The following is a 23,269-nucleotide window of genomic DNA, read 5'->3' on the forward strand; positions in this document are numbered from 1 at the left end:
GTGGTTTTTTGTAAAAGCAAAGTGCTATAATTCAAACTATTGATAAGTAGGGGATACTCTTTATGACATTTTGGCTTACGAATGTTTTCTTAGTAATATTCTACCTTGAATAGTGGAGTTGGGTGGGGAGAGGACCTGTATTGCTGATTTATTTCAAAGGATAGTTTAAAGGATACTGATGACTAGGCAAATGAGATACATAGGGTGTAGTCTGAAAGGATCCTGAGAGCAGAAGCTTCTGTCCTCATGAAGTTGGACTGTGCCACCCTCCTAACATGTTGATATATTTGCCAACCTGGAAATTCCCCAAACTTCATTACTCTTGGGATTTTTATGGAGATTTCATCATGGAGGCATCGATTAACTCAATGTCCACACATCTCCCTTCTCCAGAGAATTGGAGGTTAGGCCTGAAAGTACCAATCTTCTAATCATGGCTTGGTCTCTCTGGTAACCACCCGCTATCCTGGCTTCTACCAAGAGTTACCTCATTAGAACAAAAGATGCTTCTATTATCCAGGAAAGTCCAAGGGACTTAGGAGCTCTGCCAAGTGCTCCTATCACATAGAAAATTACAAGTATTTTAGGAGATCTGTGTCAGTAACTAAAACATTAGAACCCTATATAAAAGGGTTTACGAGTTCTGTCTAGGGCAGAGATCTCTATATATGTAATTTCCTATAATTTCACAATGCATTATGGGAGACAAGGAGAGAAAGGGGCAGAGAGCCTATTTGAAGTAATGGCTGAAAACATCTCAAATTTGAAGAAAGAGACAGACATACAAATTCATGAAGCTTAAAAAATTCAAACTAGGATTAATCCAAAGAGGTCTATACTAAGGCACATAATAATCAAGTGTCAAAAGTTGCAAAGAATCTTTAAAGCAGCAAGAGAAAAGCAATTCTTCAAGTGCAGGGAGCTCTCAGAAGATACTAATCTGATTTCTCAGCAGAAATCTTTTCAGCCAGAAGGGAATAGGATGACACATTCAAAGTACTGGGTGGGAGGCAGGCGGGGGGTGGGGGGGAGGAATCAATTAAGAATATTAAATCTAGCAAAATTTTCCTCTAAAATTGAAGGTGAAATTAAGACTTCCCCAGATAAACAAAAACTAAGAGACGTTATTGCCTACGCATGTCACTTCCCTACTTATTTCCTAAATATCAGAGTTGTCTTAGGAAGGCAACTTCCACTTCACTAAAATCCTGTTTTAACTAATTAACATAAGGCTATAGGAAGAGAAGACATTCCTCCTTTTCCTTTTTTAAAAAAAAATTCTTACCTGAGTATATGTTTGTTTATTTTAGAGAGGGGGGTGGGGAGAAAAAGAGAGCAAGAGAAACATTGAGTGGTTGCCTCCCTTACACCCCACAATTGGGTATAACCCACAACCTAGGTATGTACCCTGACTGGGAATCGAACCCACACCATTTTGGTGCACGTGATGACACTCCACTCAACTGAGCCACCCTACCAGGGTCTCCTTTTCCTTTTCATATCCACTAGTCAAGTCATGGCAACCAACTCTTCTGTTCTCAGCAATAATGCATCATGTTTACATCTTCATCATAACAATTGCAGAATTCACATTTTGTTTCTGTTCCCAAACCAAGAATTGCCATATTATCTTTTATTTTTATAAAACTTGGTGCTGAGTTGTGCCCCCTCCAATATGATGGTATTTGGAGATGGGATCTTTGGGAGATAATTTGGTTTATATCAGGTCATGAGAGTAGGGCCGTCATGATGGGAGTAGTTCCCTTATAAAAAGAGACACTAGACAGCTTGTTCTCTTTTTCATGTGAGAACCACTGCACTAAAGAATCAGCGTATCTTGTTCTGTCAAGTAGCTCAGGGGTGAAGATAAATAATCTTCAAAAGTTAGTATCTTTAACATATAGAGACTGACTAGAGGAATTTAGAATGCCCCAGTCATTTAGGTACAGATATAACAACAAGTATACTATATTCTTTCCCCTAACATCTGAGCTAGATGCGTCTCTGCCCTATGAATCACTTAGGGTTCCTGCCCAGATATCTTCTTAAGGAAAATATATTTAAGGGATTTATGGAACATAATTACAAGTGTCTAGTGTATCTCTTCTCTGACTTTGACTTACTGCTTTTAGAAAGGAAAAAAAGGGACTAAATTGACTTGTCCAACCTAATTTTCTACATCACATACATTTCTCTAACAGAGGATGTTATCACCAATTCCATGACTTCTGCATTTAAATATTCTACCTGACTTTCTTCAACATCTCATAAACCAACAGTTATATACGTGATTTCCTATTAGACATCTATTAGTATTTCCACCAGAATGACTTTGATTCATCTTAAGTATCTGTTATTTCTTGACTTTTACCCAGTACCAAAGGATTATAGGAATTCAGAAATATTCATCACCCTTCATGCTAATATATAATTGAGTTCATGAAGTATCTTCATGACACAATTGGACTTAAGTCATAGGTACTAATCTTGATACCTGTTTCCCTATGACTGCACCCTCTTGGGGGAAAGGCTTAACAGTTTCAAAATAGGTTCCTTTCATTGATGCCCTGGAGAACAATTCGGTGTCCTTAACACTAGTTCACTGATCAGAGTTTCATACTTGGCAAGGAGGAACGGAGAACAATGTTACAGACCATAGGAGAGAGGTTTTTTTCTTTTATCCAAATCACAATATTTTAGTGGCTATAGTATAAATTGAGTGACTATTTGATTTGTATTAGAGTCACTCTGTCATAGGAGATGATACACACTCTAAGGCAAGTTTTATAACAGTAATTTCTTTGGTTATGATATACTTGATGATTCTGAGAACCTTTGTTTTCTGGCCGGAAACCTTATTGATGAGCCTTCAATTATATCACCATGTTTATATTTTACTTCCACTCCAAAGCAGATATAGGACAATTTGAAAGACCTACTGATGTTAAAACTCTTCCATAGGTATAACTGTTGCCTAGTGAATCACTAGCATGAGTCTTTCTTTTAGAGTTCTTTACTAAAATAGGGTCATTTCATTTCAAAAAAATAATAATGCATTCTGTATTGGGATGCCACTTTGTTTTAGAGTATATTTTTCTTGTTTTATTTCTCAGGAAGGTGTAGGTCATTTACAAAAGGTTACCTAGCTTGTTGTCATCCAGAGTTGGTGTTTAAAGAAGCTGAGCCATCTGACTTCTGATCTAGTGCTTGTCAACTACATCATGTTTAGGACAGTGACAAACCTCTGCTTTATGACTTCCCCAGTTATAGCAGTCTAAGGATAAAGTTGGTTATAATTTTCTCTCCTTTTGTATCCTCATGATTATGTCCTACTTTTAAGCATCCAGTTCAAAATATGAAAAAGCATTAAAAATTACCAGTTGCTGCCTTGGCCGGTGTGACTCAGTGGATTGAGCCCTGGACTATGAACTGAAAGGTCGCTGGTTTGATTCCTAGTCAGGGCACATGCCTGGGTTTCAGGCCAGGTCCCCAAGTGGGGGCCTATGGGAGGCAACCGATCACTTGCGCATTGATGTTTCTCTCCCTTTCTTCCTCCTGCCTTCCCCTCTCTAAAAATAAATAAAATCTTTTTAAAAATTGCCAACTGCTAATACTTCGGGCTAAAATTCTGAGGGCTACTATACTCCCCAAATTTCTTGCCCCACAGTACGAAGTCTATCCAGAAGATAACCATTCATGTATTATGAAAAGTAGAACCACGATGCCTTGAAACTAAAAATCAACCTCAGGGAAAAAAATCAAAGACACCCAAACTCATGGAGAATGAATAACACGCTCTTAAATAATGAATGGGTTAACAATGACATCAAAGAGGAAATCAAGAAATTTCTAGAAACTAATGACAATGAACACACAACAGCCCAAAACCTATGGGACACAGCAAAAGCAGTCCTAAGAGGGAAGTTCATAGCAATACAGGCATATCTGAAAAGACTAGAAGAATCTCAAATAAAACACCTAACCATAAAGCTACAAGAACTAGAACAGCAACAACAAACAAAGCCTAGGGCAACAAGAAGAGAGGAAATCATCAAGATCAAAGCAGAATTAAACGACATAGAAACTAAACGAACAATCCAAAAAGTCAACAAAACTAGGAGCTGGTTCTTTGAAAAAATAAACAAAATTGACAAGCCTCTAGCCAGTCTAATCAAGAAAAAAAGAGAGAAGACCCAAATAAACAAAATCAGAAATGAAAGAGGAGAAATCACGACTGATACCTCAGAAATACAAACAATTATAAGAAATTACTACAAACAACTATATGGCAAGAAATTTGACAACCTAGTAGAAATGGACAGATTTCTAGAAACATATAACCTTCCAAAACTGAATCAAGAAGAAGTAAAAAGTCTCAACACACCAATAACAAAGAAGGAAATTGAAACAGTAATCAAAAATCTCCCTCCACACAAAAGCCCTGGACCGGATGGCTTCACAGGTGAATTTTACAAAACATTTAGGGAAGAACTAACTCCTACCCTCCTCAAACTATTCCAAAAAATCCAAGAAGAGGGAAAAATCCCAAACTCTTTCTATGAAGCCAGTATTACCCTAATCCCAAAACCAGGTCAAGACACAGCAAAGAAAGAAAACTACAGGCCAATATCACTGATGAACATAGATGCTAAAATCCTCAATAAAATTTTGGCAAACAGGATCCAACAATACATCAAAAAGATCATACACCATGATCAAGTGGGATTCATCCCAGGGATGCAAGGATGGTTTAATATTCGCAAATCAATAAATATAATACATCACCTAAACAAAATGAAAGACAAAAATCACATGATCATATCTATAGATGCATAAAAAGCATTTGATAAAGCACAACACCCATTTATGTTGAAAACACTCAGCAAAATGGGAATAGAGGGAGCATACCTTAACATCATTAAGGCTATATATGAGAAGCCTGAAGCCAACATCATACTCAATGGACAAAAACTGAAAGCATTGCCCCTAAAATCAGGAACTAGACAAGGCTGTCCACTCTCCCCACTTCTATTCAACATAGTGTTGGAAATCCTAGCCACAGCAATCAGACAAGACAAAGAAATAAAAAGCATCCAAATTGGGAAAGAAGAAGTAAAACTCACTGTTTGCAGACGATATGATAGTATACCTAGAAAACCCTATAAACTCCACTAAAAGACTACTCGACCTAATAAGTGAATTTGGCAAAATAGCAGGGTACAAAATAAATATACAGAAATCTAAGGCACTTCTGTACACCAACAATAAAATATCAGAGACAGAAGCAAAAAAGAAAATACCATTTACTATAGCAACAAGAAAAATAAAGTACCTAGGAATAAACTTAACCAAAGAGATAAAAGACCTGTACACTGAAAATTATGCAACATTGAAGAAAGAAATTAAGGAAGATACAAATAAATGGAGGCAAATACCATGTTCTTGGATGGGAAGAATCAACATCATCAAAATGGCCATACTACCCAAAGCAATTTACAAATTCAACGCAATCCCTATTAAAATACTAATGACATATTTCACTGACCTAGAACAAATCCTCCAAAAATTCGTATGGAACCAAAAAAGACCCCGAATAGCAAAAGCAATCTTGAAACAGAAGAACACAGCAGGAGGAATCACGATACCAGACATCAAACAATACTACAAAGCCACTGTGATCAAAACAGTCTGGTACTAGCATAATAACAGACATATAGATCAGTGGAACAGAATTGAAAGCCCAGAAATAAACCCAGGCCTCTATGGTCAACTAATCTTTGATAAAGGAGGAAGGAACATAAAATGGAGTGAGAAGAGCCTCTTTAACAAATGGTGCTGGGAGAACTGGACAGGGACGTGCAAGAAAATGAAACTAGACCACCAACTTACACCACACACGAGAATAAACTCAAGATGGATTAAAGACTTAAATGTAAGCCGTGATACCATAAAAGTCCTAGAGGAAAACATAGGCAGGAAAATTTCAGATATCACACGTAACAGTGTCTTCATGGATACATCTCCTAAAGCAAGAGAAATAAAGGAAAAAATAAACAAATGGGACTACATCAAACTAAAAAGTTTCTGCTCATCAAAAGAAAATATCAGCAAGATGAAAAGGAAACCAACCATATGGGAAAACATATTTGCCAATGATATCACAGACAGGGGACTGATCTCCAAAATATATAAAGAGCTTATACAACTCAACGTCAAGAAAACAAACAACCCAATTAAAAAATGGGCAAAGGACCTGAACAAACACTTCTCCGAAGAGGACATACAGAAGGTCCATAGGCACATGAAAAAATGCTCAACATCATTGGCCATCAGAGAGATGCAAGTAAAAACCACAATGAGGTACCACCTTACACCAGTCAGAATGGCCATCATCAACAAATCAACAAACAACAAATGCTGGCGAGGATGTGGAGAAACAGGAACCCTATTGCACTGTTGGTGGGAATGCAGACTGGTGCAGCCACTATGGAAAACAGTATGGAATTACCTCAAAAAACTAAAAATGGAACTGCCATTTGAACCAGTGATTGATTCCACTGCTAGGGTTATACCTGAAAAATCCTAAAACCCTAATTCAAAAGAACTTATGCACCCCTATGTTCAGAGCAGCCCTGTTTACAATAGCTAAGTGCTGGAAACAGCCTAAGTGCCCATCTGTAGATGAGTGGATCAAAAAACTGTGGTACATTTACACAATGGAATACTATGTAGCAGAAAGAAAGAACTCCTGCCATTTGCGACAAGATGGATGGAACTAGAGAGAATTATGCTTAGTGAAATAAGCCAGGCAAAGAAAGCCAAATACCATATGATATCACCCAATACAGGAAACTAAAGAGCAACACAAACAAACGAACTAAATAGGCAAAGACTAGAATAGTAGTCAGTAGGGGGGAGGGGGGAGGGAGAGAAGGGGGATAAGAAGGGAAGGGTCTAGTCAAGGAACATATATGAATGACTCATGGACATGGACAATGGGGAGGGATATGATTGCGGGAGAAGGGATGGGCTGGGAGAGGGGAGCAATGGGGGAAAAATGGGACAACTGTAATTGAATAACCAAAAAAAAAAAATTAAAAAAATAAATAGAAACACAGCAGAAGGGCTTGATGAACTTTCCATTTTATCACGTGGAATATTAAAAATATTTATACTTAAGGGACTAGATTTAATAAAATTAATAACTTGTAATATATTGTCAAGGACATTCTTAAGTAGAAGTGAAAAAAAAAAAGAGAAGTAGAGACATTTATTGAAGAAGATACAAGAAACGTTGTTCACAGGACAATGATGCGTCAGTCCCCTTCAAAATAGGCATCTTGAGACCTCACACAGTTCTCCCAGTCGCCACCAGCTGCCCTGTTGCATTTTCCTGAATCTCATCAACAATCTGAAATCTCTCCCTTTTTAGGAAAAGGTGATTTTAGTTTTGGAAAAAGCTAGAAGTCACAGGGTGCCAAATTTGGGCTGTAGGGGGACTGAGTCACCTGGGTGATTTGATGTTTTACCAAAATCTCTGTAGGAGATGTGATGCATGAGTAGACGAGTTGTTGTGATGAAACTTCCAATCACCAGTTGCCCATAGTTGTGGCCTTTGAATTATCCGAATAGTTTCTGCGGAGATATCTTCAAGCTTAACGGAAACTTTGATGCAGATTCATTGCTCTGCTAGCTCAGTCATTTTGAATGCGAAAGCCAAACAGTACACATACTCACTGAATGACGTCTACCACCCTCACTGACTAGTACAATAAAGTTATCATTGTTTACACATGCACATTCCAGTCCACTATACTTGGCTGCCAGGTAACATCGATGTTGCACAAACTGATGGCTGGACTTTTTCTGGACAGACCTTGTATACTCACTGATTTCAGGGCACCCCTAGCTGAAACGTCCAATAACTTGTTACACTTGTAGTAGAAGGAAGATTCAGTTTGGTCTAGTGATCACAAATGTCGAGGTAATTCTTACCCCCCAGAGGTCTTGCTGTGTCCTGAACAAATATGTAATAGGAACCATCATCTAAACTCTGATAGACTGGTTATATTTTATTCATTCATTCAGTCATCAGACATTAAATAAATAATTTTGAGAAATGGGCTTTAAACATTGTTTATTTACAAACAGCTTAGAGAACAGATGGTTTATGTTATTAACAAATGTAATGATAACTGATGTTTAATAACTATGTACCAAGCCTTGTTCTAGGTATTTTGTATATCTTATATGTGTCAACTGCTGAAGGTTCCTTTTTGTTTTCCTACTAGAAAACATACGCTAAATGTCCTTTGTCTTAAACAGCAAAAGAATAAATAGAAAAACCATTGTTTATTACTGAAGGGGTAGGATGTATCCTATCAGCAGCTTATGCTACCAGCCAGGAGTGAGGATGGCATCATGGTGCATAGTACTTTCTAAAGAAGAAGGATAAAAAATTAATCATGCTAGCAGATACTATTGTGTGTTTTTAGGGATGTATTTAGCAAGACACTGATTTTTATTTTTTTACTGTTAGCTTTTCCATAGATAACTACTTTTCCTTTTTCTTTTTCTCCACTCCCATTAAGAATTTTAATTTATTTAAAATTTAAGATTCTATTGGTTTGTCCGTAGGACCAAATTAAGAATAAGAATGCAATTTATAATACTTAGATTTAAAGAAATATTATTTTAAAATCTTACACTCTTTAGGTAACTGAATGTGAGATATTTCTGTCACTTCTGGTGAAATTTCTGGATGCAGATAAACCACAGTGGTTGCGAGCTGTTGCAGTAGAATCAATACACAGACTGTGTGTGCAGCCTCAGCTGTTACGGTAAACCTCAGCAATACTTTGTTAAATGCATAGGTTCATATTTATGCCAGTAGGAAGAGTTTAGGTATTTATTCACAAATATTTAGTGATTTCTAAACAAAAGAAAGTATATTTATTACATGCATATGGAGGGGTAGGGGTATGGGTGTGGAAAGAAATGGAAAGTGACAAAAAGTGTGGTTAGTGATTGCCATCAGCCAAATTTATTGAGTTAACATGGCCAAGAACATTTTTTGAGAACATTAACCTCAATCTGAACCTGTCCTAAATTAGTAAATCGCTCAAATATAAGGTGTTTAAGTATAGCATTGAGACTGATTTATCAACATTATTTGCTATAAAAAAAGTAGAAAATTTTTAATATGTCTAAATACTTTGCCCAGAAACATTTGAAATTATTTTATAGGTCATTTTGTCAGTCCTATGATATGAAACAACATTCTACCAAGGTTTTTCGTGATATTGTGAACGCACTGGGATCTTTTATCCAGTCATTGTTTCTTGTCCCTCCTACTGGGAATCCTGCTGCAGCAAACCAAGCTGGTAAGGCTTATTCATGTTTTTATCTTCTGTCATAATTTACAGTATTCACTAGTCCCAGGAGATGTTTTATAGAAATTCTGTTACTAGAGAAATTTAATTACTTAAATGTATTATATCTATTTTATAATATTTTGTTATATTTATTTATAATATTTTATATGTAACTAAAGACAGGAGTTAAAGAATAATTTCATATCACTGAAGCAACTGTTTATTTCTTCTCCAAAATTTCTTTTCTTCTCTGATATATTTTCATTTTCTCTAATAATATGACAAAAGTTAGGTCCTAAATAATCTTTTTTAAAAAATATATATTTTATTGATTATGCTGTTGCAGTTGTCCCAATTTCTTTTCCCTCTGCTCCCCTCCACCCTGTGACCCCACACACACGGTTGTCCCCCCCCCTTAGTCCTTGCCCATTGGTTGTGCATATAGTTCTTCTCAACATCTTCCTGTCTACTCCACTCCCTCCTCCTATGCTTCTTAATTCCTACACCATCTCCCTCCCTTCCTCCCTTCCCCCTCCCTGCTGACCTCCCCCCATAATGTTCCCCATACCTATAATTCTTTTCCCACTCTCATTGCCTACTTAGCTTGCCTTTGTTTTGACTCCCTAGCTTCTGTTGTTGGTTGTTGTGATACCGTTTTCATTTTAATGTTCATAGTTTGATCCTCTTTCTCCTAAACAAGTCCCTTTAACATTTCATATAACAGTGGTTTGGATCTAATGAACTCCTTCAGTTTTACTTTGTCCTGGAAGCACTTTCTCTGCCCTTCTATTCTGAATGACAGTTTCGCTGGATAGAGTAATCGTGGCTGTAGGTTTTTGCTTTTCGTTACTTTGAATATTTCTTGCCAGTCCCTTCTTGCCTGTAGAGTCTCCTTTGAGAAATCAGCTGATAGTCTTATTGGGACCCCTTTGTACATAATTCTCTTCTTTTGTCTTGCTGCTTTTAAGATTCTCTCTTTATCCTTAATTTTTGACATTTTCATTATAATGTATCTTGATGTGGTTCTCCCTGGGTCCAGTTTATCTGGAACTCTCTGTGCTTCCTGGACCTGTAAGTCTGTTTCCTTCCCCAAGTTCGGGAAGTTCTGCTTCATTATTTTTTCACATAATTTTTCAATTTATATTTCTTCTTCACCCTCTGGCAACCTTATAATTTGAATGTTTGTTCGCTTATAGCTGTCCCAGAGGTTTCTGAGCCTCCTCATATTCCTCACTTTTTGTTTCCTCTTTCTGCACTGGTTGACTGTTCCTTTCCTATGTTCCAATTTGTTGATTTGATTCCCAGTTTTCCTTCCCTCACCACTTGTCTTGTATGTGTTTTCATTCATTTCAGCAGGACTAGTAGCCTTCATTCCTTCCACATCTTGTTCAGTATCTTTTGTTAATTCTGTAAGCTGCCTTATGACTATAGCTCTGAACTGAGCCTCACAAAGATTTTCTATTTGTTCATCGGTTAATTCACATATTTGCTTTTTGGTTAGCTGCGTGATTGGTATTTCAATCATGATTCCTGCCATGCTGACTGTTTTCATTTATCTTTTCTTCTTGGGTGGGGCTGTCACCTCTCCTACACTATTGGGGGCAGACCCCTGTGCACTCATCACTACCGGGCGACCCTTCTCACCACACTGTGGCTCTTTGTGTGGGGGTGGGGTCCAAGATGGATTCCTGCCATTACTCTCCGCTGAGAGACCGGGAGCCTCTTCCTCCATCCCCACGCCCTCTGGGCCTCACAGTCCAAGGCAATGGGGGTCTGCCTTCCCCGACCGACGTTGGAATCGTGAGCTGATGGGTTTGGTCTGCAGCCGGGGGTGCTTCCTAGGCGCTTCTTACCTCCCCTTAAATACGGATGACTGTGCTTACCGGGTCCTGCGCTCGTTGCTGCAGCTGCCCACTCCAGCACAGCTTGATCTCTCCGCCCCAGCTTCGCCCCTCCTACTCGTCCGGACAAGCACCACTTGTTTATAACTTCATACGTTGGACTTCCATGTAGCTTTATTTTCTGGAACTTCTGGTTATTTCTGGTTTTGCAGTAGTTATAGTCCTTCTCAGTTGTGGAGGGAGACGGAGCATGTCAATCTAGGCCTCTATCTTGGCCGAAAGAACTTAATAATCTTTTTAGAAGAAACTTCATTCGATACCTCTCTTTAAAGAGTCTGGTTACTATGTCAGGAGGTCTTTTTTAGTCCTCCTTTTAACAAAACAGGTGAACTTGATTTAGGTTTGGAAGTCAGTGTCTTCTTGTTTCCCTCTATCTTCTTTTTCTTTCACTTTTAACTTCCTCATTCATGGCCTTTTATTCTTTATTCCCCACCTCTGATAAAAAGTGACCAAAGAAAGTTATATGTATTATAAAGTTGGTCTGTAGACTCTCTTAATAGCCAAAGTAGGATTGATAAATTTCATTTATTTGTGGGATATCCATTCCTATAGCACAATTTAAAAAAATTGACCAGGTCTTTGACTACTGGAGATTTATAATTAAGTAGTAAACTGGCATCTTTGTTATCTTCCCCTTGTATAATAGGAAACAATAATGCAGGTGGTACTGTCTCAGCACCAGCTAACTCAGGAATGTTGGGGATTGGTGGAGGTGTTACTTTACTACCAGCATTTGAATATAGAGGAACTTGGATACCCATTCTGACTATAACAGTACAAGGCAGTGCTAAAGCAACCTAGTAAGTAGTAATAGCATTATTTTGTTAAAACTGATATTGTTGGGAATGATATTTTATCCTAAAATGTTACTCTCTGCATTATATTTTAAATTACAGATCTAGTAGTTTTAATACATTTTAGAACTGATTTTCTTTCGCTGTACTTTGAGGAATTTATGTAGGACTGGATTTGTGGGGGGGTACCATTTTGAGATTATTGTAAAACAAAATGTGATTCTTTACCTAGGGACCTATTCAGCTACTTTAAAAAATTGACCAATGACATTGAGCTTCTCATCCATGTACTTATTGGCTGTTTATACATCATCCTGGGAGAAATACCTGTTCAGATATTTGCTGGTTTTTAATTGGATTATTTGTCTTTATTATTTAGTTGTAAGAGTTCTTTTATATTCAGAATTTTGTCCATTACCAGACACATGATCTGCAAAAGTTGTTTTGCCTTCTTGGATTGTCTTTTCTTTAAGCACAGTAATTTTTAATTTTAATGAATTCAGTTTATTTTTTTCTTTGTTGCTTGTGCTTTTGATATATCTAACAACACATTGCCTAATTCGAGGTCATGAAGACTTTTGCCTGTGTTTTTTTCTAAGAGATTTTAGTTTTAGCCCTTATGTTTAGGTCATTGATTCATTTTTGTGTGTTTAATATAGGGCTTCATTATCACTCTTATATGTGAATATCAAGTTGTTTAGCACCATTACTTCTTTCCCCATTGAATTATTCTTCCTGCATTGAATTATCTCAACATATTATAAAATTAAGGAAATTAAAACCATAATTCCCTATTTGCCATGATTTAAGACAAAGGATTTGTTGTCTTTAGAAAGCTTAGTCCTAACCATGAGTAGAAGTTGCTCTAAAATTTCAACTTGACACATTGATGTTCTAAGTGTTGTTGTTCTTAATGTGTTGGCAGATTGTATCTGAGGTGGTAGGTGAACTTGATATTTCACGATAATAAATACTTTTCCCCAGTGTGAAAGCATCTTCCTTTTCATAGGATTGATTTGATTTGCTAGCACCTTATTTTAAAAGCACCAAGTCAGTGTTTGAGATGTTTTATAATTGGTTAAGTCTTATACTACTTTGTATATAAGTCTTTGTGGGGTTTTTTGTTTGTTTTGTTTTTTTCCTCCACCAATTCAAATGCTAATCTCATCTCTAAAAGTATCCTCACGGACACATCCAGATATCATGTTTAATCAGGTCACCCTGTGGTTCAGGCAAGTTCATGCATAAAATTAATCATCATACCTTCTGTGCTTCAGACTCATCATGTATTATGAAAGTGATAATAGTTGTATCTACCTCAAAAGATTGCTGTGGGAATTTAGTAATTTCATATTCTTAGAGCTCTTAGTTCTGTGTTTGGTTCAAAATGGAAGCACGATATAACTATGAGTTTACTGTGAAAATGAAAAGTAAAGCTGAGGCTGAAAAATACAGGTTTTTGAAGTTACCTGCGTGTGTAGAGATGGTTGAAGCCATGGCAATTTAAAAGGGATAATTCAAATGAATATTTGGCACAAGTAACACTCTAAATGCAAGAAGAAAGCAGTGATTTTTAGAAGTTGATTTTAAGATGTATATAACTATATAAGTCTTTGTTTTTTTAACATCAACAATTCATGAAAATATTGGCACAAGTGGGAAGAGGCAAAAGTAAATTATTAAAATAGTCAGTTATAGCAGTGGTCAGGCTGTAATTTTTCTTATCAGTTTCTTAGTATACCATGAAGGAGGAGGAAACAAACTCAGTAATGTCCACTTAATTTTGTTAGTCTGTGAATAGTAAACCAAATTAATTTCTATAAATCTACAAATCATAGAAATAGTTTAATATATTTTCATCATGTGACTTCTAATTAGTATTCTATTTTTTTCATAATTTCAGTCTAGAGATGTTGGACAAAGTCGAGCCCCCAACTATACCAGAAGGTTATGCAATGTCTGTGGCATTCCATTGTTTGCTAGACCTTGTACGTGGTATCACTAGTATGATTGAAGGAGAGTTAGGAGAGATTGAAACAGAATGTCAAACTCCCAGTGAAGCAGCTTCTTCACCAACACAGTCCTCAGAACAGCCAGAATTACAGTCAACATCAGACCAAATGGATAAGGAAAAAGGTATATTATTATGATCTATATTTTTAATTTCTAATTTGGAATCATTTGAAATTTACAGAGAAGTTGCAAAAATAATAGAGTTCCCATTATTCTTCACCCTGATTTCCCAGTAGTTAACACCACCCTGATTGTATTACCATTCTTTCTGTTTATATATTTGTCACTGTACTTTTTTCTGAGTGATTTGAGAATAAGTTGGATACCTGAGACCCCCATTATTCCTTAATACTCGAATGTGTATTTTCTAAAATTAAGGACAGTTTCCTACATAACCACAGTAGAATCACCATTAGAAATCTAGCATTAACCCAGTAACCATCTACTTCCAGACCCCATTTAAATTTTGTCATTTGCCTCAGTAACGTCATTATGGTCCAGGATCACATATTGAATTTAGTTCCATGACTCTGTACTGTCTCTTAATCTTGAAAAGTTCCTTAATTGTTTCTTGTTTTATATGACCTTGACATTTTTTAACAGTACAGGCCAGTCAGTTTGGGTTTGTCTTCTGGTTTTTCATAATTAGATTCCATTTATTCATTTTTGGAAGAAATGTTGCTGTGCTGTTCTTAATGTGTTCAACATATCACGAGACATACAGTATTAGTTGTCTCATTATTGGTGATATTAACTTTTATCATTTGGTTAATGTGTCTCCGTGTTTCTTCATTGGAAAGTTAATTATTACCTTTTTGTGGAAAAATACTTTGAGACCTACTGTAAAAGAGCTCTCCTTTCACCCTTATTTATTTTTTTCATTTGTTTATTTATATTAGTATGAATTTTTGGATTTCTACTTTATTCAAAGGGTTATTATCTATGATTGTCGTTACTTTGTTTGACATTCAAATTGTCCTTGACGTGGCCAGTGGGGACCCTTTTCAAGCTAGCCTGTGTACCCTTTTATATTCTCAGCACTCTCTTACTGTCTAATAAAACAACATGTTCCAAGATTATCTTGGATTTTTTTGCCCCGTCCAGCATTGTTATTTTTTCAAGGAGCCCTTGTTCCTTTCAGTGGAAGATAGTATTTAGAAACTAACAAATGGGCACTAGGTATACTTCTTTGTACTTGAATACACACACATACACATACATAAGCACATATCTCTCTACATTAAAAAAATTATTTTCTTTATGTTAAATACCAAGAGGTCACAACATTTTTTCCAGTTACAGTTTAATACAACAATGTTTACATTTAACTTCCCATGTTTGTAATTCCCTTCTCCCACAGTGAGAAACTTGATCCCGTTTTACTCAGTGTGCTTACTTACTTGCTCAGTTCCCAATGTATGTAACCGATCTTCCAGCGGAACCAGCTTATTACATTGACTCACTCCCAGCTGGCCACATAGGGAGAAGGTTTGGCCCAGTGAAGGAGAAGGGAATAGGAGTCGATCTAGTGTATAACTTCCTCTGTGAGAAGTTAATGTTCCTGAACTTCAGTTTCTTCCATCTTTTTAAAATAGTGGGAATGAGGGTAGAAAGAGAATAATACCAATTTTGTACAATAATGGGGAGGATAAAGGAGATGTGTGGAAATCCTTTGTAAATTATAACATACAGTTGAAATGGTGGTTTGTAATTATATATATATATATATATATACACACACACACACACACACACACACATACATATATAAATATATATATGATATTAGTTAACTTGTATACAGAAAGATCTTACCATTGATATTTTAAAATAACAGTTTTAAGACGTTGAATTCTGAAACTATAGTGTGGTTTTTAAGTTTTCATTAAGATATATTTTAAACATAAGAACTTTAGTATTGAATAATTGAGTTGTTGATGGAATATTTGATATATTACCATGTCATCAGGGAGATTTTAGAATTTATTGTCAAATACAGTGACATTTATAATTATCAAATAATGTACGCTGTTTTGTTTTTCTTTAAGTTAATAGAACTGTTTGGGAAGAAATGGTGAATGCTTGCTGGTGTGGTCTACTTGCTGCTCTTTCACTCCTTCTTGATGCCAGGTATTAAGTCTTTATAAGTTTATATTGCATGTGACAGTTAACAAAAGAACACTAAAATGGTTTACCTAAATGTTCCCTAAGAATTATTTTCTAATTTTAGTTTTTTATGTGTGTATAATATTATTCTTCGTGTTGTGTTTTTGTTTTTTTTTTAAGATCTTAATTATTTTTAAAAAGAGGGAAAAGGAGGGAGAAAGAGAGGGAAAGAAACATCAATGTGCAAGAGAAACATCAATGGGTAGCTTCTCGTATGCCCCCAGTCAGGGACCTGGCCCACAACCCAAGCAAGTGCCCTGACCAGAATCTATCCCACCACCTTTCACTTTGCTGGACAACACACACCCACTGAGCCACGCTAGTTAGGTCTATGCTTTGTTTTGATGCTCGTCCCACATCGTATCCATGCCCTGCTGCCTACCAGGACTATTGTGACAATTTTAATGGAAAATAATCCTAAAATTATTTCAAGCCTTACTACTACTTTACAATTAAAATAATTGTTATTAATTTCTTAGATGTTTTTCTTCAGAATCGCAGAACTCACTGATTTCCAAATGCTTGATAGTCTTATTTTTTGTTCTACAAAATGCTTAACATTTTTAATTTTCAGATATATATTAATTAAATTTCCTTCTCTACGTATATTGATTTTGACAAATTTTAATAGATTTTCTTAAAACTTCACTGAATATCTAATTCTACATAATGTTTGTCCTATAATTAAAAATAAATGAATCGTATTAAATGAAGTACTTTATTTTTTTCAGCACAGATGAAGCTGCCACTGAGAATATTTTAAAAGCTGAACTGACTATGGCTGCTCTTTGTGGAAGACTGGGCCTAGTAACTTCAAGAGATGCCTTTATAACTGCAATATGCAAAGGTTCCCTGCCTCCCCATTATGCTCTTACTGTTTTGAATACTACCACTGCAGCCACACTTTCCAACAAATGTAAGACTTCAGTTTACTCAAAGTTCCATTCATCTAGTGGGGGGACATGGCATAGAGAAAAGATTATAGAAATTCTGAGTTCAAGCCTCTGCTTTTCTACTCAGGGAGTCTGTGACCTCTGTGAGAAGTTAATGTCCCTGAACTTCAATTTCTTCCACCTTTTTAAAATAGTGGAAATGAGGGTAGGGGAGAATAATTCCAATTTTAAACAATAATTGGGAGGATAAAAGAAATCTGGAAATCCTTTGTAAATTGTAACATACAGTTGAAATGGTGGTTTGTTTGTAGAACAGTAATGCTTTGCAACCACTTAGATTAAGTTGATATTCAAAAAATTTTTTTCTTGTTGAATACATTCAAAATATTTATGTTTTTATTTTTATTTTTTATGCATAGCTGCTGTCCAAATAATGAAATCCCAGATCCAGGTGTCTTGTTAGTAGAAAGTAGTAAATAGAATCAGAGTAAAAATTTTTAAAGAATCAATAAAATATACATAAACATTTTATATGCACATAAAATATAACTTTAGAAGTATATTGATTTTACTGATTCATGGAAAGAAAGAAGTCAAATACTTCTTTGCCACATAGTTTCTTCCCATAAACTTATGGAAATATTATCAGGTGTGAAAAATGCCTGTTAATTGGAGTTTGTAAGACTGTCTTTTATAAGATTGTGGCACATTTTGAAAATTTTCCATCTCATACCTTATCAATATGGTTTTTCTTTACAATGTGGAAAAGGAAACTCAATTATAAATAATTTAAATAAGAACATGAAGGTCTACATTTATTTTTTCATACTCATTTCCATCTATTTTTCCGCACAGTTTTACTATTGAGATGTGAATGAAGGCTCTTTTGTTTGCAGGGGTGGGGGCGGGACAGGGCGGGGTGGCACTGAGACTTTTCTTTGCAGTGTTGATTGCCTTGGGAACCACTGGTGCTCTTTGTAGCCAACTGTGGGAAAAATTATGTTCTCTAAAAATTCCAAAAGGATCCCGGTCCCTGCCCTCTCTTCCCTGGGAATGTGAAGAATCAAATGCCACAAAAAGTACAACCAATTAATTTGCTTTTAACCTGAGAGCCTGATTGATTGATTGCTTTACTTATTTATGGCTTACAGCACTCCTGGGGTTTCCATAAGTAGTATTATTTTGGCTTCTGGGTATTGAACTGAAATGAAAAGATTTGTCACTTTAGTGGAAGAGAACCCTAGGATATTGATATGGTATCAGTTTGTTAATTTTCACGATTTTGGTAAATCTTCAGACCCTGTTCAAAGCTAAAGAAAGAAAACTTTAGATTACAAAAAAAGTTGTTGACACTTAACACTTATTCGTATATGGAGGTTAATGTATACATTTGAGAATCACTCCTAAAGCTAGGAAATGCAAGAGGGTACATTTGACCCAAATTACTAATCTCTTGTATCAGGCCAATATTATACAAGTTTCTGTTATATTTAGAATACAGAGTCCCTTACAATTTGCAGATACTGATCTATGACCTATTTACTATATATTTTTTACTTTGTTACGTGCAATATAAATATATTTCACAGAGAAGGAAAACTCTGACTCCAAAAAACCTCCGCTGCCTTGCGGCATACCTCTTCAGGGGAAAGGCTAAGGGAGTAAACCCCGACAGAAAATCCGGAGCCGGAGTCCCTAAGGCGGTTTGATGTTGTAGTCAACACCGGCAACTCCTGCGGCGCACCTGAACCCAAGCTGTATCGACTCCGTCTTTCCCTTGGACCCTTCAGCTGCGAAGAGAGGGGGGGTCTGCTGCATGGGCAACAGCAGACCCTCCATATTACCCTGTCCAGGCTCTGTAGCTTCAGCGTCATCGCAAGATGTCGATTCAACACGGGAGGAGACAGATACCATGTCACTCCCGAGTCGGACTGCACAGCCGTTCTCGGCGGTGCAGATAGACTCTTAAAGAAGCTACACCATCGTCTCTCGAGACGGACGGCTGCCGACGACGACGAAATATATTTCAATATGGTAATTCAGTTTTTAAACAAAATGTAAATTTTGGTCTCTAACTGAAAGGTTTACTGGGAATACGTGTTTAAAATAGTGTTCTAATTCTAAGTGCTTTTGAAGAAATCTATCAGAGTTTTGTAATTTGGTTAAGTTACATAGAAAATTACTTAATATTTGCCTAACTTATCTTTTTGCATTTTCCGAGTTTTAAAAATGTTTGCATATAGGTAACTAAGTGTCATAGATGAACTTAGTTTAATCAAGTTAATATCTTAAAAGATAACATTACTTTGAATGCAACATAAAAAGTATTTTTTAATTATTTACGTATTCTTTTCTGTTGTAGCATATTCCATTCAGGGCCAAAATGTTATGATGATAAGTCCATCGAGTGAATCTCACCAGCAAGTTGTGGCAGTAGGTCAACCCCTAGCAGTTCAGCCTCAAGGAACAGTAATGGTAAAGTACTTCTGTTCTTGATTACCAAATAACTTTCAAGGAAACTTTTGTACCTTTTTTTTGTATGTTTGTCAAAACTTATTTTTATACGTACTTACTTTCATCTGGATGTTATCTTTAGAAGAAATTAGGTGACTATGCAGTTGACATTATCATAACCAACTATGATAACAACCAGCTTTAAGCAAATGAATTTGTTCTATACAAAACCATTCAAATCTATTTTCTTAATATTTTTGGTTTTTATTTTTTAACAATTTGAATATGAATGCTTCTTTACAAGCTTTTAATATTCAAGAATGCATAACAGTTCTGTCTTTTTTTAATATAGTTAACTTCCAAAAATATCCAGTGTATGAGGACTTTACTTAACTTGGCACACTGTCATGGGGCTGTTCTTGGAACATCATGGCAACTTGTCTTGGCAACTCTACAGGTATGTTGTAGTCTTTGGGTCAGAGGTCAGTATTGTTTTTATATCTAAGTGCTAACAATTAAGCTAAGCAATCCCCATTAGAACTTTGAACAGGCTTAAGAAATAGGCAGTAAATATGAAAAAGAGAAGTTGGAAAGGAAAGAAGACATGGCTTATATTGTATGAAATAATGGCCTAATTTCTACTGCTTATACTTGATGAAATAAGTATTTTATATGTATATTAATTCCTGATTTAAATTTAGTTATTAGAAGCCTACTATTGTTTTTAATTTTAGTTACTAAAAGTTACTACTGAGTTTTAATTTTAGTTTTTTATGTTTATAAATTGTTTTGATTTAAAAAAATTTTTTTCAGCATCTTGTATGGATTCTGGGATTAAAGCCTAGTAGTGGTGGTGCCTTGAAACCTGGGAGAGCTGTAGAAGGTCCCAGTACAGTAAGTTCTAGACGTTTTTACTCAGTTAGTGCTTCCCAAAATGTTTATATGTTACATTTAATTTTATTCTTTTCTTAGGTTCTAACAACAGCAGTGATGACAGATTTACCAGTGATTTCCAATATCCTTTCAAGATTGTTTGAAAGCTCACAGTAAGAGTCAGATTTTTAAATTGGTAGAAACATTATTATTAGCTATATGTTTTAGATCAGAATGTCTTATTTCTTTTTTTATTTCAGGTACCTTGATGACGTATCATTGCATCATTTAATAAATGCACTTTGTTCCTTATCCCTAGAAGCAATGGATATGGCTTATGGAAATAATAAGGTATGATATTCTGCCTTTTTATTTTAATATGGTACATTATTTAGTTATTATAAATAAGGTGTATACTCATTATGATGTTAGTGTCTTACTAGTGGGAGCAGTAACTTGTAGGCTAATCCTACTCAGTTGAGTTTTTTTCATTTATGGTTGTATGTTGAGGAACTAGTGAAGAGAACATGATTTGGCTTATGATATGTCCCAGTGTGTATAGGGTGAGGCAAAAGTAAGCTTACAGTTCTTCATATGAAAAATAATAATAGAAGAATAAACTGTGTTTCATGTACTTCTTAATTATAATTTCACCCAGTCCTGTTATAACTGTGTATACTGTGGCTTGTCATCGTGGCTCATGTGACCCATTTAAAGTTAACCAGTAAAATCTTATTAGGGCAATGTTTTGTATATTATAGCAAATAGCTAGAGAATTACATAGATATCCAGGTGTTTGAAAACATGTATTATAGTGTACTCCAGATCCAGACAAGGATAATATAAAATATAGTAAAGTAATACATTTCTTGTTATCTTCAGTAATTCTGTATTTTTAAGATTAATTCTTAAAACAAAAGTAAAATATTTTTAATATTTTAAATTATTTTTAATGAAATTCTAGCCAGTTTATGTGATGATGTCTTGAAAATTTATGCATTCACTCAGCAAGTACAGTGCTTACTATGTACATGATACTGCTAGAAAATAGAAGATTTCTACTTTCAAAGAGCATATTAATTACTTGGCTTATAACTAAGTGGCAGTTAAGATGGTACAAGAATCTAAATAAATAGTAAGTGCTAAGTGATGTGACACTGATTCTCTGAATTCTTATTACCATTTTAGACATTTTTCATACACATTTCTGCTAAAATGAATTAAGATTAATCAAGATGAATTAGTGTGATTAGAGCTAGAAATTGGAGGAATGGTAGGATTTTAGATAGGAAAGGGCAGTATCATGGAAATAAGAGAAAATGTTATAAGAAGTCAAGATCATCCCTGGTTGGAGCATCATCCCTATATGCCAGGGTTGTGAGATTGAGCCCAAGTCAGGGCACATACAAGAATCAACCAATGAATGCATAAATAAGTGTAACAACAATCTGTGTTTCTCTCTGTCACTCTGCCTCTGCCTCTCTCTCTCCCTCCCTCTCCTTTCCACCCCTCCCCCACTTTTCTCTCTCTCTAAAATCAATTTTTAAAAACCTTAAAAAAAAAAAAAGGAAGTCAGAATCAGTGAGGACTGAAAAAAATAAGAGATTTGATTATTTTTAGTTTTTTGTTAACCTAGAGTGGTAGGAATAGGTGTGATATTTCAGAGATGCTTGGAGGGAACAAATGCTGAGAAAATGGACACTGGAATAGAGATAGCTTCTATGAGAAAGTGTTCATGTCTCTCCATTTTAGGATTTAATTTTGCAAAATGAAGTGCTAATTATGGAATGGAAATAAAAAGTTTGTAAAAATATTCAGATATAAACTTTATAAAAATGTTTTTAATGGAGGCATAAGAGAATTTATTATTCAGCCGTTCTTCCTATGAAAATTATTATAAATATGCAGATGTTCAAATAAGCAGAAACTTCTCCATTTTTCTACATTTTTATCAGTGTCAGCTCTTTGAGAAAGTTAAATATTATGGGTATTAAAGATTTTGTATCAGTGTTCTTTAGCCGTGGATTTAAAGTGACCAGTAATCTCATTTTGGTCCTCATTTCAGAAACTTATGCTAATGTGTTGAGGAAGTAGCTGATGGTAAAGCCTGCAAATTCTTTTAGAAGGAAGTGATGTTAATTATACTCGTGCAGGCATATCACCATGCTCATAACAATAACAAAAATAAAGCAAAAGGAATAAAGCATAATAAGTAATAAAAAAGCAAAATAGTTTGTTTACTATATGTCAGACACTAACTTACATTTTGTTAATTATTTAAAACCACTCTGTAAGATTCAGTAGTAGTATCCCCATTTTATAGATGAAATACGAAAGAGCTTAAGCAATCTGCGTGGGATCAACTATTTTGTAATTGGTGAAGCTTGGATTTGAACCCACATATGTCTCATTCTAGAGCTCTCCATTCTTAACCACCTCACCTGTGGCTGTAACTTTTGTGTGCATCAAAGTCAGCTATGGTATTTTTTTAAAAATACAAATGTCAGGGCCACATCCTAGGCTTCCTGAGTAAGGATCTTTGGATATGAGGCCTGGACATCTATCTATACATTCTTTTAAATGAGGTACAGGGCGAGGAGGGAGGAGGAGAATGCACTTGCAAGGATTCACACATCCTGTGGTATCAGGGCTTCATAGTTTGGACCTCATTTAGTGTTAATTATCTCCTTACAGGCTCTGTCTCCAAATATGATAACATTGGGGGGTTAGAGTTTCAACCTAGAGGTTTTAGGGGCACTCACTGCAGCCCATAGCAGAATTCTTTTCTTCTAGGCAGAAGA

General features: G+C 35.7%; 1 protein-coding gene across 2 annotated transcripts in view; it reads left to right on the plus strand.

Annotated features, from left to right (window-relative positions):
- Nucleotides 1-23,269, plus strand: part of MON2 (MON2 regulator of endosome-to-Golgi trafficking) — a 129,272-nt gene that overhangs the window by 39,983 nt on the left and 66,020 nt on the right. For both annotated transcript variants that reach the window (XM_090273546.1, XM_090273547.1), the window contains exons 9-19: nucleotides 8,716-8,840; nucleotides 9,247-9,383; nucleotides 11,922-12,075; nucleotides 13,973-14,205; nucleotides 16,131-16,212; nucleotides 16,980-17,164; nucleotides 19,504-19,616; nucleotides 19,948-20,052; nucleotides 20,409-20,489; nucleotides 20,568-20,641; nucleotides 20,729-20,819. In XM_090273546.1, coding sequence (XP_090129672.1) covers nucleotides 8,716-8,840; nucleotides 9,247-9,383; nucleotides 11,922-12,075; nucleotides 13,973-14,205; nucleotides 16,131-16,212; nucleotides 16,980-17,164; nucleotides 19,504-19,616; nucleotides 19,948-20,052; nucleotides 20,409-20,489; nucleotides 20,568-20,641; nucleotides 20,729-20,819 — 1,380 coding nt within the window. The remainder of the gene's footprint in view (nucleotides 1-8,715; nucleotides 8,841-9,246; nucleotides 9,384-11,921; nucleotides 12,076-13,972; nucleotides 14,206-16,130; nucleotides 16,213-16,979; nucleotides 17,165-19,503; nucleotides 19,617-19,947; nucleotides 20,053-20,408; nucleotides 20,490-20,567; nucleotides 20,642-20,728; nucleotides 20,820-23,269) is intronic.

This window comes from Furipterus horrens, unplaced genomic scaffold (genome assembly GCF_987537825.1).
Source record: "Furipterus horrens unplaced genomic scaffold, mFurHor1.1.pri manual_scaffold_4, whole genome shotgun sequence".
Classification (NCBI taxonomy): domain Eukaryota; kingdom Metazoa; phylum Chordata; class Mammalia; order Chiroptera; family Furipteridae; genus Furipterus; species Furipterus horrens.